Raw genomic sequence first — 16,721 nt, 5'->3', positions numbered from 1 at the left:
CGTGGTGGCCAGAGGGTGGTAGATGGGACCATGAGCGGGCTTGGTGTCCAGCAGAAAACAATGCTGTCCTATGAGGGACAGAGGGCAGAACTGGTCCAGTGGCTGGCTGTGGGCCAGGGAGCCTGAGCTGAAACTACAGGCAGGAGCCACTCAGCAGGCCCTGGTAGTCCCAGGGCAAGGCAAGAGCCACTCAGCAGGCCCCGGCAGTCCCGGGAAAGGGTCCAGCCTGTGCCCCAGGTCCACCCTTTCTTCCTCAGTGACCAGCACAGACTACGACACTGCAGCCGATGCTACAGAGACCTCGTCCTACTTCAGTGCCCAGGGCTACCTGTCCAGGTAGGATCCTCAGACAGCTGAATGGCTTGGATTGAGGCCTTCCACAGGACCTGACGTTTGGGTCCACCCCTCTGCAGAGCAGTCAGGGGCCACACCTGCCCCCTGCTTCTCCCCCAGCCTCCCAGGCTAGTCTACTTCCTGAATGCGCACTCTCTTTTCCTCCTACCAGCCGGGAGCAGGAGGGGACAGAGTCGGATGAGGGGCAGTTGCCCCAGGTGGTGGAGGAGCTGAGGGACCTGCAGGTAGCCCCAGGCACACGCATGGCCAAGTTCCAGCTCAAGGTGAAAGGTGAGGGGTAGAGAGTAAGGGGGTGCTGCCAGCCCAGAGGAGACCCCAGTCTGCCCCTGAGCAGGCACAGGAGGCTGGCGCTCTGTTGCCAGTGGCCCAGGCTGTCTGGGGGAACGCCTTTGGCAGGTGGCCCTATGCTGATCACTCTCTTGCCTCCTGGCTCCAGGCTACCCAGCACCCAGGGTGTACTGGTTCAAGGATGGGCAGCCCCTGTCCGCGTCTGCCCACATCCGCATGGCTGACAAGAAGACGGTGCACACACTAGAGGTGCTGTCTGTGGCACGGGAAGACGCTGGCCAGTACGCAGCCTACATCAGCAACACCCTGGGTGCCGCCTACTCCTCTGCCCGGCTGCTGGTCCGAGGTGGGTGCCTTGTGTTCTGTCCACACCTGGTGGTCAGAAGTTGGCCTATAGTGGGTAGGTCTTGGGACAGAATCCTGGCGCCTCCTTCTGGATCAAAGGAAGCAGACAATAGACAATAGGCAGCTGTAGGGCAGCACACTGGGAAGAGGGGTCCCAGTGTCCATTCTCCAAAGTCCTGAACACTGAGAGCTAATTCCAAGTTAGAGCTGTGTACTGTCCGTGTGACTGCACAGATAATTCCTGCAGGGAGTGTGGGTGAGTGGAGCACATGGCAGGTCAGGACCTTGAGTTCAGACCAGTTCCCAGGGAGGTCCAGGTCCTGTGGGGTCAAGTCAGGTCCCTGTGGGGTCAGGCAAACTCCCTGTGGGGTCAGGTCAAATCCCTGGGTCAGATCAGGTCCCTGTGGGGTCATGTTACGTCCCTGCATTGGGTCAAGTCCCAGTGGGTTCAGATCAGGTCCCTGTGGGGTCTGTTCAGCTCCCTGTGGGGTCAGGTCTGGTCCCTGAGGTCAGGTCAGGGCAACTTCCTGGAGGCAGAGAACTTTTCACATCTGTCCCAGCTTATGCTTCTAGGGTGCTGATCTGTGTGAGCCTCATTTCAGGTTTCAGGCTGTGATCTTGGCTCATGGGGTGGGACTGTAGCAGGGCTCCCTCCCCTAGGCAGGCAGGACCCTGGGCAGCCCATAAAAAGCCCCATGCAAATGCATGTCTCACTTGTGTATCTCTCAGGCCCTGATGAGCCCGAGGAGAAGCAAGAATCAGGTGAGAGCCCCAATGAGCCGAGAACATGGGTGGATACAGGCCTCGGCCAGCTAAGTGCGGACTGGACACTGCCTGGCCAAGGGGCAGATCCCCTGGGCCCCAAAGTCATGGCTCCTGCACCCCTTCTAGCTGAGCCTGAGCAGATGGAGCCTCCCCGGATCCTGGAGAGGTTCACACCCAAGACAGTGAAACGACACTCGAGTGTGACTTTCTCTGTGAAGGTAGCAGGTGCGTGTCCGTATCCCCCATCACAGCCTCCCATCCTGGCTTCCGGCTCCTGGTGGGGCTGGGTCAGTGTCTGCCTTTGTTCCCTGCACAGGACACCCGGCCCCTGCCGTACACTGGCTCCGGGAGGAGGCCGAGAGGGGCGTGCTGTGGATTGGCCCTGACTCACCAGGCTACACTGTGGCCAGTTCTGCCCAGCGGCACAGCCTGGTCCTGCTGGATGTGGGCCGGCAGCATCAGGGCACCTATACCTGCATTGCCACCAACACTGCTGGCCAGGCCCTCTGCTCTGCTAGCCTGCATGTCTCAGGCCGTGAGTGGGGCTGGCACTGGCCTGGGGAGGTGGTCAGGCATGTTGTGGGCCCTGTCCTTGTGACTGGGGAGGTGGTCAGGTATGGCTGTGCCCAGGGTGCTGGGGCAGGGGTGAGTTCAGGACACCAGGCAGCCTGGACATTGTGGTTCTGAGGTCCAAGCCCTGGCCCTCACAGCTGCCTGGCCTTCTTGACAGTGGCCAAGGAAGAGGAGCAGGAGAAGGTGAAGGAGACCCTCATCTCCACATTCCTGCAGGGGTGAGTGGGGACTGGGCAGGGCAGGGGCAGCCCATTTCCAGGTTGGGAAATGTGGGACTCCTGCCTGCTGCCTCCAGGCCCTCTTGCTGGGCAGAGCATGGTAGGTCTGCCCAGGGCACTCACATCCTCCCTTACTCCTGCTAGGACGACCCAAGCCATCTCGGCACAGATGCTAGAAGCTGGGCCTGTAGCTGACCTCGCTGGGCAAAAGAAAGGTATGGGTAGGAAGGGTACCTGAGCCCCTGCCTGCTGCTGGGTAGACCCCAGGCCGAGAGGTTCCTCCTGGACATAGTCAGGTCTGTCCCAGGATCCCTGCCCTCCCCTGGATCCTAGTTCTGAGTGAGCTATGGCTGGTGGTGGAGCCATTCCTGGCCCCCGGCATGCAGGAGGCTGGCCTAGCTCTGGGCTCATGTGCTGGGAGGCATGTACCATGCCACAGACCACCTAGGTCCTGGGCTCCAGGGGCCACCTGATCTCTACTCAGCTCCATGCTCAGCTCCCTGTGCCCTGCAGCCACATGGCTGTCGATAGCCCCTTGGCTGTGACCATGTCCCTGGGCCTCTATGTTGCTTGGCTATGCCTATGCTGTCCTGGCCACCACTGTCCCTTCTCTTTGTCCCCAGCCCTTGGTTACACCTTGGCTCAGGTGTCTCTGCTCAAGTGGCCCTTCATCCACTGTCTGCCCCAGTCTCACTGACCCTCCAATTTGAGGAGACCCTGTCCCATGCCAGGGATGAGCCCCCCACCAGGGATGAGCCCCCCACCAGGGTTGAGCCCCCACCAGGGATGAGCCCCCCACCAGTGTTGAGCCCCACACCAGGGTTGAGCCCCACACCAGGGTTGAGCCCCACACCAGGGTTGAGCCTCCCAGCAGGCTTGAGGCCACTGTTGACCATATCCTCCCATCTCCCAGGAGAGCCCCTGGTAGCCGAGGAGGTGGGCAGTTCCCTGTCCCTGGCCGAGGTGGGCACGGAGGAGTTCCTGAGGAAACTGACCTCCCAGATAACTGAGATGGTGTCTGCCAAGATCTCGCAGGGTGAGCCCCATGCCGGCTGGGGTGGGGTGCTGGGACACCTTGCTGGAGCGTCCTGACCCTCTCACCTGCTCCCAGCCAAGCTGCAGGTGCCCGGGGGTGACAGTGATGAGGAGTGCAAGACGCCATCTGCATCCCCCCGGCATGGCCGGTCACGGCCGTCTTCCAGCGTCCAGGAATCCTCCTCTGAGTCAGAGGACAGCGACTCTCGTGGTGAGGTGGGCGGGCCCAAGGGCCAGGGGTTTTGTGGCACCTGGAGCAGATGCTGTCCCCTGGGTTGCAGCTGGAGGGTGCTCAGGATAGACAGCAGGAAGCAGGTTCTGGGACCTCAAGGTTGGAAAGTCACATGTCCCAGGAGCCGGCTGACTGGGTAGGGGCTTGGTGAGGCCCAACTGGGGCCTGCAGAGCCACCCCTCAGCTGCTCCCCTGCTCACTGTCAGATTTTCGACATCTTTGTGGTCACGGCTGACTACCTGCCCCTGGGAGCTGAACAGGATGCCATCGCGCTCCGGGAGGGTCAATATGTGGAGGTTCTGGACTCTGCCCACCCGTTGCGCTGGCTTGTGCGCACCAAGCCCACCAAATCTAGCCCTTCCCGGCAGGGTTGGGTGTCGCCTGCCTACCTGGATAAGAGACTCAAGGTACTGGCCGTGGGGGAGGATGTGGCCCACCCCTGGGGCAGGGCCAGGCACAGACTGGCCAGGAGGACTTACCTTTCTCCCCAGCTGTCACCAGAGTGGGGGACCCCTGAGTCTCCTGAGTTCCCCGGTGAGGTCATGTCAGAAGCTGAATACAAGACAAAGCTGAGGTGAGTGGCCTTGTTTGGGAGCAACCCTTAGGGACAGGCAAGGGCAGAACTGGTGCGCCCAATAGTGCATCTCCCCAGGACCAAGACTGGTGGGACCTGCTGCTTGGTGGGGTAGTTAGAGAACACAGGCTGTGTGCAGCCAGGGCCGAGGGCTCAGGGTCTGTGGAGCCCCCGGCCCTTGGGTCTGCCCTCACAGCCCCCCACCACCTCACCAGCTCAGGGTCTATGGAGCCCCTGGCCCTCTGAGTCTCCCCTCATCACCCCCTCTTCCACCCAACAGCTCTGTGATCCAGGAGCTGCTGAGCTCAGAACAGGCCTTCCTGGAGGAACTGCAGTTCCTGCAGAGCCACCACATGCGGCACCTAGAGCAGAGTCCCCACGTGCCCCCCACTGTGGCCAGCCAGAAGGCCATCCTCTTCCGTAACATGCGGGACATCAGCCGATTCCATAGCAGGTGGGCATGGCTGCATGTGCACACACACGTATGCACACGTGTGTTGGGAGCAGAGCTGGCTTCATAAGGGGTGGGCAGGAGCTGAGAAAGGAAAGATCTTGAGCTTGTGTGATGTACTATTTGATGCAGCTTATCTGCTTTAGGAACACAAACAAGGGAGGCCTGCTGTGTGTGCACATGACACAAGCGTGTGCCCCCGGCTTACACATGGGAGGCCTGCTGTGTGTGCACATGACACAAGCGTGTGCCCTGGCTTACACATGGGAGGCCTGTAGCAGCTTGCTGGTATTTGTGTGCACAGACTTACATGCAGATGCATATGTACCTGCACACTACATCCCTCCAGTCACACCCCATGTGGTTAGCATAGATGCACACATTTTTGCACACATACTGTACATGCCTACACATACCAGCACAGGGCATGCTGTACATACCCGTGTACACCCCCTTCCATGTACAGCTGCACACACACATCAGAGTGTGCACGTCTTTGCACACCTAGGCTCCTGCCTGTACACTCAACCTACCACCCAGTGGACAGGAGCCTGGTCCCTGACACCCTGGCCCCTATGCAGCTTTCTGCAGGAGCTGCAGCGCTGCGACACAGACGACGACGTGGCCATGTGCTTCATCAGGAACCAGGAGGCATTTGAGCAATATCTGGAGTTCCTGGTGGGCCGCGTGCAGGCTGAGTCGGTGATGGTCAGCACAGCTGTCCAGGAGTTCTTCAAGGTGCCTGCCAGCCCCCTGGGCTTGCTGGCCCTGACCACTGCCCTCAACCCACCCCAGTGCTGAGCCCTTGCTCCTGGGCGATGCAGGGATCCCATCTTCAGGGTCTCCTCTGACTGTCCCTGTGGTTCCTGCAGAAATACACAGAGGAAGTACTGATCGCTGGGGACCCCTCGCAGCCGCCCCCACTGCCTTTGCAACACTATCTGGAGCAGCCAGTAGCCCGGGTGCAGCGTTACCAAGCCCTGCTGAAGGTGCTCACCTGTCCCCACCCACCAACCTGGGGAAGGGGCCGGGCTGTCTGGAGTTCTGACAGCATCCTCCTGCTCCCAGGAGTTGATCCGGAACAAGGCCCGGAACAGGCAGAACTGCGCGCTGCTGGAGCAGGCGTACGCTGTGGTGTCAGCCTTGCCTCAGCGTGCAGAGAACAAGCTGCATGTGTCCCTCATTGAGAATTACCCAGGCACACTGGAGGCACTGGGCGAGCCGATCCGCCAGGTAAGGCTGTGCTGGTGCTGGCATGGATGTGGGCGTGGCCAGGTTCAGTGGGCAGTATGGGTGTTAACCTACGGCCATGATGTGGGTGTGGCAAGATTCAGTGGGTAACATGGCCATAGCAGGGTTCCATGTGGTGTGAGCATGGCAGGGTGCTATTTGTGGATGGTGTGGGCATGGCAGGGTGCTATTTGTGGATGGTGTGGACGTGGCAGGGTTCTGTGTGGATGGTGTGGGCGTGGCATGGGGTGTGGATGGTGTGAGCGTGGCAGGGTTCTGTTTATGGCTGGCGTGGACGTGGCAGGGTTCTGTGTGTGGGCATGGCAGAGTTCTGTTTGTGGATAGTGTGGGCAAGGCATGAGTGTGGCTGGTGTGAGCATGGCAGGGTGCTGTTTGTGGATGGTGTGGGCATGGCAGGGTTCTGTGTGGATGGTGTGGGCGTGGCTTGGGGTGTGGATGGTGTGAGCGTGGCAGGGTTCTGTGTGGTTAGTCCAGGCTGACCTGACTCCCCACACTTTCTCTGCCTCCCAGGGCCACTTCATTGTGTGGGAAGGGGCACCAGGAGCCCGCATGCCCTGGAAGGGCCACAACCGCCATGTCTTCCTCTTCCGCAACTACCTGGTGATCTGCAAGCCCCGGCGGGACCCCCGCGTGGATGCTTCTAGCTACGTCTTCCGGACCATGATGAAGGTGCCGGCCAGCCAGCCTGGCTGTCCTGGGCCTGAGCTGCGCCCCCTTACCCCTCCCACCCCGAGCCTGAGCTGCGCCCCCTTGCCCCTCCCACCCCGGGCCTGAGCTGTGCCCCCTTGCCCTCTCCCACCCCGGGCCTGAGCTGCGCCCCCTTGCCCTCTCCCACCCCGGGCCTGAGCTGTGCCCCCTCTGCCCTCACTGACGTGTGTCCCCTTCTCCCATTCCTCACAGCTGAGCAACATTGACCTGAATGACCAGGTGGAGGGTGATGACCGTGCTTTTGAGGTCTGGCATGAGCGGGAGGACTCAGTGCGCAAGTACCTGCTACAGGCACGCACTGTCATCATCAAGAGCTCCTGGGTGAAGGAGATCTGTGGCATCCAGCAGCGCCTGGCCCTGCCTGTGTGGCGTGAGTGTCCCTTCACATTCCCCATCCCGCAGCTCTGGCCACACCCAGGCCAGCAAGTCCCTGGGCCTCCTGCAGGGCTGCAGGGAGGGGCCTGTCCTTCAGCTCAGAACTGTATGTCAGGAGCCCTGAGCAAGATGCAATGTGGGCCTCAGGCCTCTATCCCAACAGGCAAGGCAGTGAGGGACAGGCTGAAGCCACTTAACACAGTTCCCTACAGGCCTTGCTGCTCCCCTGTGTGCACCCAACCTGCTCATAAGCACAACGCCCTTGAGCACTCGCACCCTCAGGCAGGCTATCTTCCAGGATGTCAGAACACTCAAGTCCCCATGTGTCCTCAGGGGCCCCAGATTTCGAAGAAGAGCTGGCTGACTGCACTGCTGAACTGGGGGAGACGGTCAAACTGGCTTGCCGGGTGACAGGCACGCCCAAGCCTGTGGTGAGCTGGTACAAAGGTAGGCTCCTCTGTTGGCATTCCCTAAGTGCCCTGGGACTGGCTGGGTGCCCCCAAGTACTTGGGGACTGACCGAATGCTCAGATGTCTGGGGACTGGTGGGTGTTCCTGAGTACTTGGGGACCAGCTAAGTGTTCAGATGTCTGGGGACTGGTGGATGCCCCCGAGTACCTGGGGACTACCAGGTGCCCAGGGAGCAGGAAGAGGCAGTCCAAACCTGTCTAGGCAGCCAATGTCATAGGCAAGAGTATGGCAGCAAGTGGACGCACAGCCTCAGTGCAAAGTCAGGGCTGTGGCTGCCAGGGAGCCCCAGAGAGGGGCTTGAGTGACAGCCTGTTTGGAGGGGCTGGGGGTGGGACCAAGGTGGCTACAAAGGCTTGGTAGGTGTTCAGGGCAGGCACTCAGTGTCACTCAGCCTCTCCAGGCTCTGTAAGCCTCTTCTAGCTCTGCAAGGTTGGTACACATGGGAATAAGAAGAGTATCTTGGAAGGCCACACAGGGAGACACTGAGTAGCCAGAGGGCGGCGCTGTTGCTGGAGTGGATGAGCAGAGCTGGCTAGCTGGGAAGGAGCACAGCTGAGGACTAACTGAAGCAGACAGGGCGGGCTGGGTCATGACCAGTCCTGGCCATCACTGCATGGAGAGGGTGCCTGCTGATTCATTTGGACATGGAGAGGGCATGGGGAGAGGTGCAGGCCTCCAGATCCTGGCTTCTCTGCCCCTGGGGTCCAGAGCAGTAAGGAGCAAATGGAGCTGCCAGCTACCAGAAGCTGTGAGTCCACTATGAATGGCTCTTCTGCTGGCTCACACTCACACAAGTACATGTGTGCAAAGATGCACATACATGTGCATCTACTCAGACCCACATCACAGAGTTGTACCCTACATGTCCATGTGTGTTAACACCACCACCTGCACATGTAGTACATGCTTAGCTTGTTTTGCACATATGACATACAGATGTCTGCACATGGTGCATTGTATGTGGTATGACATGCATGTACAACACAGCTAGATGTACATGAGAACATGCTTGACTATGTATGTATACACGCTATCTGCATGTGTTGTGTTTTGTGCATGATACATAGATGCATGTGTATACACACTACACTTCTGAACACAACAGCCTATGAATGTGAAGTATACTACATGCACACTCCACCTCCATATATAATATACAATACATGCATGGTGCATATATGAAACACATATGTGCGGTCACTGCGTGCAAGCACATGTACCAGGTGCACATATGGTATGGCTACATGTGTACTCCATGGAAGTGCATGCCATGATTAAGGGGCAGTGCAGAAAGACCCTGGAAAAGTGCAGAAAATGGCTGTCTACAGTTGCTTCCACATGCACATTTTTCATAAACTCACTCTGAAGATTTTGTTTGGAAGCATCCTCATCCATAGCTACATGCTTCACACATGTTACATGTACACATGTGGGTCTGCTTCACACGTACACACACCATGTACTTCACACATGCACACACATGGTCGTACTTCACACATGCACACATGTGTGTCCACTTCACACATACATGTGTGGGTGCACTTTGTGCACATACACATGGGTGCACTTCACACATGCACATGGTCATACTTCACACATGCACATGGGTGCACACTTATGGAGCTGCTTGCAGGTGCACATCAGTCCCATGTGTTTGTATTCACATGTTGCACTTTGCCCTCTGGTGCACTCTACTGTGGTCCAGAGGCCTGCCCCACAGGTTGTGATGACTTCTTCCTTGCCTCCTGAGAGCCGTGGGGGAGATGTCCTGGCCACATGTTGGTGTTGATGGGAGCACTTGGCCCTGTAGAAGCATGGGGAATGCTACACCCTGTGCTATACTCTCTCAGGCATGACCGCTAAATCCTGACCTGCCTGGGCCTCTGTCCACATGGGTGACCTATGCTGTGTGTAGGGAAGACACTCATCCAGGGCACCTGGGGCAACAGGAAAGAGGCCCATGGTGAGATTGGCACCCACTGGGCCCACTGGTAACAGCTGCAGCCAGCTGTGCATTGAGTGGAGCCTTGGGGTGGCCATTCCTTGGCTCAAGGTGTGCAGATACCTGCTTTGTCGCTCCAGAAGGAGCCCCCAGGGAGGATCCTGCTGGGTGCAATAAGCCTCGGGGCCTCTGTCCAGGACAGGGTCCGCAGCCAACATGGCTACAGGCAGCGACAGAATTTGTGTGGTTTCTTCTCAGTGTGGCTCTCTGGCTGAGTTCCTTGAAACACCTGAGGGTTGCCTGCCTCACTACACAGTGTCGGCTGCCCTGTGGTAGCGGGTGAGAATGAGGAGGGATGTAGGACAAGGCTGGTCTGAATTTGGTGCCTCCACAGGAAGTGCTTGGGGTTGTTTATGCCACCATGTGGGATCCAGCTGGCAGCCAAGGAGTGGTCAGGCCTGAGAGACAGAGGGCTCAAGCTGTGGCCATCCTCATGGGCCTCTGGGGGTCTATGGGAGTGCTGCCCTCTGGGCTGCTGTAGGGTACCACTTTGGATGCTCTGTAGGAAGCACCATGGGTGTCTACTGGAGACCATACCCTTAGGCCCTGGGGTGTCCTTGGTGGGGCCTAGGTCTCCGGCCCTAACCCTACTGCCCACTACTGTCAAAGCTGCATAGAGAGGGAAATGGGGAAACATGGGGACATGATAGGGGACAGAGGTGACCCCAAGACCAGGCCCTGCCTTTGTCTCTGAGGGAGGGAGTCTCAGCTGCCAGTCTCTGGCCCCTGCCCCCAGCAGCGTAACTCTGTCTTTCAGATGGGAGACCAGTGGATGTGGACCCTCACCACATCCTCATCGAGGACCCTGACGGCTCCTGCACCCTCATCCTGGACAACCTGGCTGGCGGGGACTCTGGCCAGTACATGTGCTTTGCGGCCAGCGCTGCCGGCAATGCTAGCACCCTGGGCAAGATCCTGGTGCAAGGTGAGCAGGGGCTGGCCGGGGAGAGAGGTTTCTGCTCCAGACTCAGAGCTGTGAGTGCAACAGTGTGGGCTGAAGCCAGCAGCTGTGGCCATCTGATGTGGCCCCAGGGCCGTGAGTCAGGGAAGGTGCTGTTGGGTGAGGACTCTGTAGCACTGCCCTCACTCTGTTATGGTTTCCCTGTGCGTGTACTCTTCTGTCCACCTTCACCCCTCTCCATCCGTTTCTCTCCCCATTCCTACCACCGTGTATCCTGGCCAGTCCCTCCACGGTTTGTGAGCAATGTCCGGGCCGTGCCCTTTGTGGAGGAAGAGGACGCCCAGTTCACATGCACCATCGAGGGTGCTCCCTACCCCCAGATCAGGTGGGGCCTGTGGGCTGGGGTGGGCAATGAGGGAGGGTGGGTCCTGGGCAAAAGCTGGAGAGCAGGCTGGGCTTGGGCTGCAGCTGGGTCCTGAGTGTGTTGCAGGGGGTAGGGTGTGGCCCACACTGGCCTTACCTGGGCTCTCTGGGATGACCCAGGTGGTACAAGGATGGAGTCCTGCTGACCACGGGCAGCAAGTACCAGATGCTGAGTGACTCACGCAGTGGGGTGCTGGTGCTGACCATCCGGGCTGCGAGCAAGGAGGACCTAGGGCGTTATGAGTGTGAGGTGAGGCGGGTGCGCCAGAGGGGTAGGGCTTGCCTTAGGGCCCTCATCCTCATTGCTGGCCAATCTCTGGGGCCTAGAGAACTGGACAGTGTCAGGGAACAGCAGGCCACTGTCCCTACCCATCCCCTGTCACCCTGAGCCCTGCTCCTGGTTGCTGTTGCCTTGTCCCTTCCCCACTCCAAGGATACCATCAATGTTGCCTCTTCTAGGGGCAAACCTGGGGGACCCCAGGCTTTGTCTGCTGCCGCTGTGAAGAGGCAGGCCCACATGGTACCTCTTGTGGAAGTGTCCAGCCCCATGGGTGGATGGAGCTGTCTGTTGTCCTCTTACCGATCCATTGCCCTATGGCAATCATACCCTGCATGGGGCCTGGAAGTGGTTAAAGCAGGCATGCACAGGCGGTGGGTGTTCAGAAAGTGCCAGCCCATCTGGTTCTCCTACTCCTACTGGCCTTTGCTGTGGCCATGTGGAGCTGCCTGCTGGGGTGAAGGCTGGGAAGCAATGAGCACTGCCTGTGCTTGGGATCTAAATGTCAGAGTTATGCCCAACTGAGGACTGGGCTCCTAAGCCCCCTAGCCAGCCTCGTCTCTAACCAGGCTTCTGCCATCCTTTTTCAGCTGGTAAACCGGCTGGGTGTGGCACGCAGCAGTGGTGATCTATGCCTGCAGAGCCCAGCGCTGCGAGCCTGGGACCAGCGCCGTTGGGAGCCAATGATGGCAGCTGTGGAAGGTGGGTCCCACATCTCAGCCAGGGCGGGAACAGAAGCCGTGCTCCCCAGGTGGCATCCTGAGTCAGGGAGGTCTGTGGCTGGTCAACGAAGGCACCGTGGTCCACGTGTTTGTACTGGCCCTCAGCTGGAGACCACACCTGTGTGGGCTATAGAGGGTGGGCTGGAACCTGGAGCCTAGGGGTGGGGTCGTCCAAGGAGTTGAGATGGGTAAGAAGCACAGACTGGCCACAGCATGGAAGACTGGTGGGTGGCACAATGTCAGGGGCCAGCCCCTGTTGCAGGCTGGGGCTGGATAAGGAGAGTCCTGGCCTCTGCCTTTTTTGAGGGTCCTGGGAAGAGCCTGACTGCACACAGCTTGGTAGCTCCATCCTCTGGCTGGAGCAGAGTGGGGGCAAGGTTGGAGCTGCCCTTCTGGAAGGTACTGGTGGCATGCAGGCAGCAGCTGGGATTGCATGGTTGGGCTAGAGGACGTGGTATCCTCTGGGTCCTGTGGTGCTACAGCCACCAGGGCCACAGGAGTTCAGTGAGGGATGTCCTTCAGTGGGCAGGAGTTCCTGCCCCTTATACCCACAGAGGCCCCCTGACTCCCTGGACCTGCCCCATGTGTCTCATGGTTGGTCTGGGAGAGCCCGGAAACTCTTGGTAGAACACAGGGCTTCCTCTTGCTGGAGTTGAATGTGTCTTATACCATCACTTGCCGATCATTATCAGGGTCTAGGGATGTGTGTAGAGATGGGTGAAGTTTGGTCTTAGTGGAAACCCTGATATTGGGGCCCGTGCCTCCTGCTTCCTAACATCTGTCCTGCCACTTCCTCCCTAACTGTGGCTCGAGCCAGGCTGGCTGTAGGGGCCCTCGTAAGAGCATTGCCCATTGCTTGTGAGTGTGCGCCTGCCTGCAGCTCTGCTTTTGCACGGCTACTGTCACTCACTGGGGCCTGGAGCCAGCAGGGGTGCCTGCGGTCCAAGAGCAAGGTGCCGGCAGTGCATACCCAGTGTATCCAAGCAGCTACCTTGAGGGCCTGGTCAGGGACCGTACCATGCCATGTCCAGCTTTTTGAGCCCAGCCAAGTTTGTCCTGAGGCTCCTGTCTCCAGGGCAAACAGCATCCCAACACCCCTGTACACAGCACATACAGCCACAGTACACATACTTATACAGCCAGGACCAGCCTAAGTATAGCAAGGCAGGAGGGCACCAGACCAGGCAGGCTACAGGCTGTGCCCTGGACAAAGCCGCTAGGGCCCTCAGGGCCTTCTGCCCCTTCAGGGTGGCCAAGACAGAGCAGTGCAGTAGCCTGTGGTGTGCCCAGCCTGGTCCTGCCCAGAGTTGCAGGGGAAGCAGCCTGGCTCCAGAGGAACCCTGCCCTGCCCCTCAGGTGCCCCCTCCCCACAATTCATTATGGACCATGGCCCATGTGGGTTCCCTCTGGAACTCAGTTATGACTGGCAGGGCTGAGCCCCCTCCCCACCGAATGTCAGTGCCTCTCCAGCCCTCCTTCTCCCCCAGGCCTCAAGAGATCCGTGCAGCACCAGGCCTGGCCAAGGCTCTTGCCATCCACCCACTTCCCAGCCCTGCCACTCTTGGCAGTGGGGTGGGGTCTTCCTTCACAGACCTCAGGCCTTCTGGCAGACCCCATCTCCCCCATTTCAGAGATGAGTAATAATGGTCAGGTCCTGAAGCTTCAGGTGGTGCATGGCCATGCCCATCAGAAGGTCCATCCCCTACGTGCCAGCGGCTGTGTAACCCTCGCTATTCTGACTGTTTTCTTTGTAGTCACTGAGCAGGAGACTAAAGTCCCCAAGAAAACCGTCATCATGTAAGTGCAGGCGTGTTCTGACTGCGGTGCCCCAGCATGCCACTAACTGGACCTTACCATATGGCTACCTGCTTGCCCGCACCTCCTAGCTGCCTGTGTGTCTGTCTGTCCCTGGCACTCTCACAGTTGGGAAGACCTGAGCCAAGGTTTGTTGCCCTAGTGCCCTGAGAGTTAGGGCAGTGTGTCTGCCGGGGTGGCAGGCTTGCATCTGTATGGCCCACTGCAGCAGCTGCCGCCTCGCGTGCCTGCTGAACACGTGGGCTATGACTAGTGCTAACAACAGAGCAGCTCCAGATGTTCCTGGTCTTTCCCAGCACCGCATGTCTGTGATGCACAGATCAGGCACGAGGCCCTCCCCCTTGGAGGACCAGGGAGCAGCTCGCAGTATAGGCTACCCGGGAGCCTACCCTCTCTGCCCCCTTCCCTGCCTCCCAGGCCACCCCACATGTGTTGAGGAGGAAGTCACACCTGAGGTGGGCATGCTCAGACTGCAGGACAATCTGGGAGGACAAACTCTGGAAGTTGTAGGAGGTGTGGCAGGTGCAGGACTAAGAGCAGCAAAGACCATAGTTCCTTAAGGCTGGAAGACTGGGGTGTTCCAGGGTGGGTCTCCTCGGGGTTCCTACTAGGTCTCCTTCTAAAGTTTCTTGGTAGGGGCACTGTTACCCCCAAAGGGCCCCATTCCCTGGGGGTGGATGGGGCATCCCCCATCCAGCCTCCTCTGGGCCTTGGAGAGGAGTCAGCTTCACATTGCAGATGGAATGCTGCCCCCATGCTGGGAGGGGCCTTGCAGGCAGGGCGTTGCAGGGGGGCTCTGATGCCTGCCAGTGGCTGTGGTGCCTCAGCGGGGGTGGAGTGAGCCGATTGTGCCCTGTGTGTGTGTGTGACCAGTCAGGCGACATCCTCTGGTGTCTGGACAGGCTGTGGAGTGTAGGGGTGACCCTGACAAGCTGTGTGTCTTAACTTGGGCAGGTGCCATTGTCCTGCCTGTGGTCCCAGAGCTGCCCAGCCAGAAGCTATGTCTCACTGTCTTTGTGCACATTGCTGAGGGGTCAGGCATACCAAGTTCTGCCTCCTTCCTCCAGTCCTGCCTTGGGGGCACCTCGCCCCGTGCCAGCCTCCTGTCTGCAGGCCTCAGCACTGCTCCCTGGGCACATGTAGCAGCTGCTTGACTCGCTCCTTGTTGGCTTGTCCCTGAACTGCCTGTGGCATGTGCTGGTGGGGCGGGTGCTGGCTGGGCCATGGGTCCCCATGCCCACCCCCTCTTGGGCCCTCTCCTCCCCCCCAGAGAGGAGACCATCACCACCGTGGTGAAGAGCCCGCGTGGCCGGCGACGGTCTCCCAGCAAGTCCCCCTCCCGCTCTCCTTCCCGCCGCTCTGCCAGCCCATCTAGGCCAGGCCTGCTGGCCGCTGAATCGCCACCCTTGCCGGGGCCCGGGGCAGGGCCGGGCTGGAAGCCCACAGTGCCAGCGCTGTTCGTGACAGAGGCCGAGGCCCAGCCTGCAACCCTGCCTGGGGGTGTCCGGCCCCAATCCCAGTGGGTGGAGGTGGAGGAAACCATCGAGGTGTGCGTGAAGAAGACAGGTCCCCAGGAAGGGGACCCCAACTCCAACAACTCCAACAACAAGCTGCTGGCCCCGGGCCCAGCCGTGGTGTACGGCTCCAGTCAGCCCCTCGTTCTGTGTGTGGATGCTGAGGGCAGTGTGCAGGGGGCCACTCCAGGCACAGGTGTCCCTGCACCCGAGATGGATACTCCGCTAGAGGAAGAAAGTGACAGGGAAGGGGAAGGGGAGAACTGGGATACCAGCAGGCCCTGGAGCTGGGACTCCAAGATCCTTAAGCGTGACGGCTGCGTGCTGACCCTGGCAGACCTGGAGGACTATGTGCCCCAGGCTGGGGAGACCTTTGGCCGCCATGGCGCGGAGCCCTGTGCCTGTGACGACCCACCCTGCGAGGTGGCCGTGGTTCAGCATGAGATCACGGAGCCCACCGTGGGGCAGCCTGTGCTGCTGAACCTGGGCCACCCACTGGGTTCTGCCTTTAGGCCTGGGCCACGGGACCACTGGGCCCAGGGCATCTCCCCTGTTGGGCCCCAGGCGCCACGTTGTTTCCATAGTGGCCAAGCCAGCTTCAAGACGGAGGTCTCTACCCAGGTGGTCGGCTTCGGGGCCGTGGGTGAGACGGTCACTGTTCACATAGCGCCCGGCAGGGATAGCGACCCCTGCCCCTCACGCCCTGGCCTGTGAGGTCCCAGAAGCCCCTGTCTTACCTGGCATGTGTGCTCAGACCTCGGGACTTACTTTTCCACACCTGGGGCTCCCTGCTCTCTGCCGGGCCCTCCTACCTCATTGGACTTGCTCTTCCGCCATAAGACTGGGCCATGTCCACAAAGTAGAGAAGCCAGGGCTGCTTCCTCCTGGCCTGGGCCTGTTCCCTGTGGGTGCTGTCCAAGCTGCCAGGCCTGGCCAAGCCTTGGACTGAGATCCTGAGGGGCGCTTCTCCAAGCCCTAGCTCCACAGGGTGGGTGTGGGTCTGGGTCTGGGTGTGGGAAGACCCTCGTGTTGGCCTCAATAATGAAAATAAACCTGCGCCTGGCACTGCCTCTGCTCTTCCTTGCTCTCAGCCCTGGGTCCTCGGCTCCGCAGTGGTCTCTTACTCAGTCTTCCACTTCAAGCCACGTCCCAGGCTGGCTTGGCACCTCCTGCTGTGCCCAAATGTAGGGGCCAAGTGGGCTTGGCGCGACCAAGCAGGAAGGTGCAGTGACTTTTGTTCGGGCCTAGGCCCTCGGTTTTGGGGGCTGAGCCTGTTCTGGAACCTGCTGGGGAGGGTGCCGGCTGGGCAAGGGCCCTGCCCCACAGCGGATAGCTGGATGGTGGGTACGTTTCCACTGCAAGTGGTGGCATCTGAGGCCATGAGAGCCTCAGAGGGGCAGGCACACGTGCTGTGGCCTGAAGCAGAGG

General features: G+C 59.7%; 1 protein-coding gene across 1 annotated transcript in view; it reads left to right on the top strand.

Moving 5' to 3' along the window:
* Window positions 1-16,357, top strand: part of OBSCN (obscurin, cytoskeletal calmodulin and titin-interacting RhoGEF) — a 72,986-nt gene extending 56,629 nt beyond the window's left edge. The window contains exons 55-79 of the mRNA XM_040973576.1: window positions 258-336; window positions 506-624; window positions 791-988; window positions 1,717-1,749; window positions 1,879-1,977; window positions 2,069-2,287; window positions 2,483-2,543; window positions 2,688-2,758; window positions 3,457-3,579; window positions 3,655-3,794; window positions 4,017-4,217; window positions 4,302-4,384; window positions 4,665-4,838; window positions 5,417-5,573; window positions 5,708-5,824; window positions 5,904-6,068; window positions 6,597-6,755; window positions 6,987-7,164; window positions 7,503-7,616; window positions 10,399-10,566; window positions 10,825-10,927; window positions 11,086-11,215; window positions 11,833-11,944; window positions 13,719-13,761; window positions 15,050-16,357. Coding sequence (XP_040829510.1) covers window positions 258-336; window positions 506-624; window positions 791-988; window positions 1,717-1,749; window positions 1,879-1,977; window positions 2,069-2,287; window positions 2,483-2,543; window positions 2,688-2,758; window positions 3,457-3,579; window positions 3,655-3,794; window positions 4,017-4,217; window positions 4,302-4,384; window positions 4,665-4,838; window positions 5,417-5,573; window positions 5,708-5,824; window positions 5,904-6,068; window positions 6,597-6,755; window positions 6,987-7,164; window positions 7,503-7,616; window positions 10,399-10,566; window positions 10,825-10,927; window positions 11,086-11,215; window positions 11,833-11,944; window positions 13,719-13,761; window positions 15,050-16,007 — 4,004 coding nt within the window. The 3' untranslated portion in view covers window positions 16,008-16,357. The remainder of the gene's footprint in view (window positions 1-257; window positions 337-505; window positions 625-790; window positions 989-1,716; window positions 1,750-1,878; window positions 1,978-2,068; window positions 2,288-2,482; window positions 2,544-2,687; window positions 2,759-3,456; window positions 3,580-3,654; window positions 3,795-4,016; window positions 4,218-4,301; window positions 4,385-4,664; window positions 4,839-5,416; window positions 5,574-5,707; window positions 5,825-5,903; window positions 6,069-6,596; window positions 6,756-6,986; window positions 7,165-7,502; window positions 7,617-10,398; window positions 10,567-10,824; window positions 10,928-11,085; window positions 11,216-11,832; window positions 11,945-13,718; window positions 13,762-15,049) is intronic.
* The last annotated feature ends 364 nt before the right edge of the window (window positions 16,358-16,721 follow it).

Source organism: Ochotona curzoniae, unplaced genomic scaffold (assembly GCF_017591425.1).
Source record: "Ochotona curzoniae isolate NIBS_2020 unplaced genomic scaffold, NIBS_Ocur_1.0 contig_1, whole genome shotgun sequence".
In the NCBI taxonomy this organism is placed as follows: Eukaryota; Metazoa; Chordata; class Mammalia; order Lagomorpha; family Ochotonidae; genus Ochotona; species Ochotona curzoniae.
The sequence above is the reverse complement of the archived record's forward strand: the minus strand, read 5'-3'. Positions and strand labels throughout refer to the sequence as shown.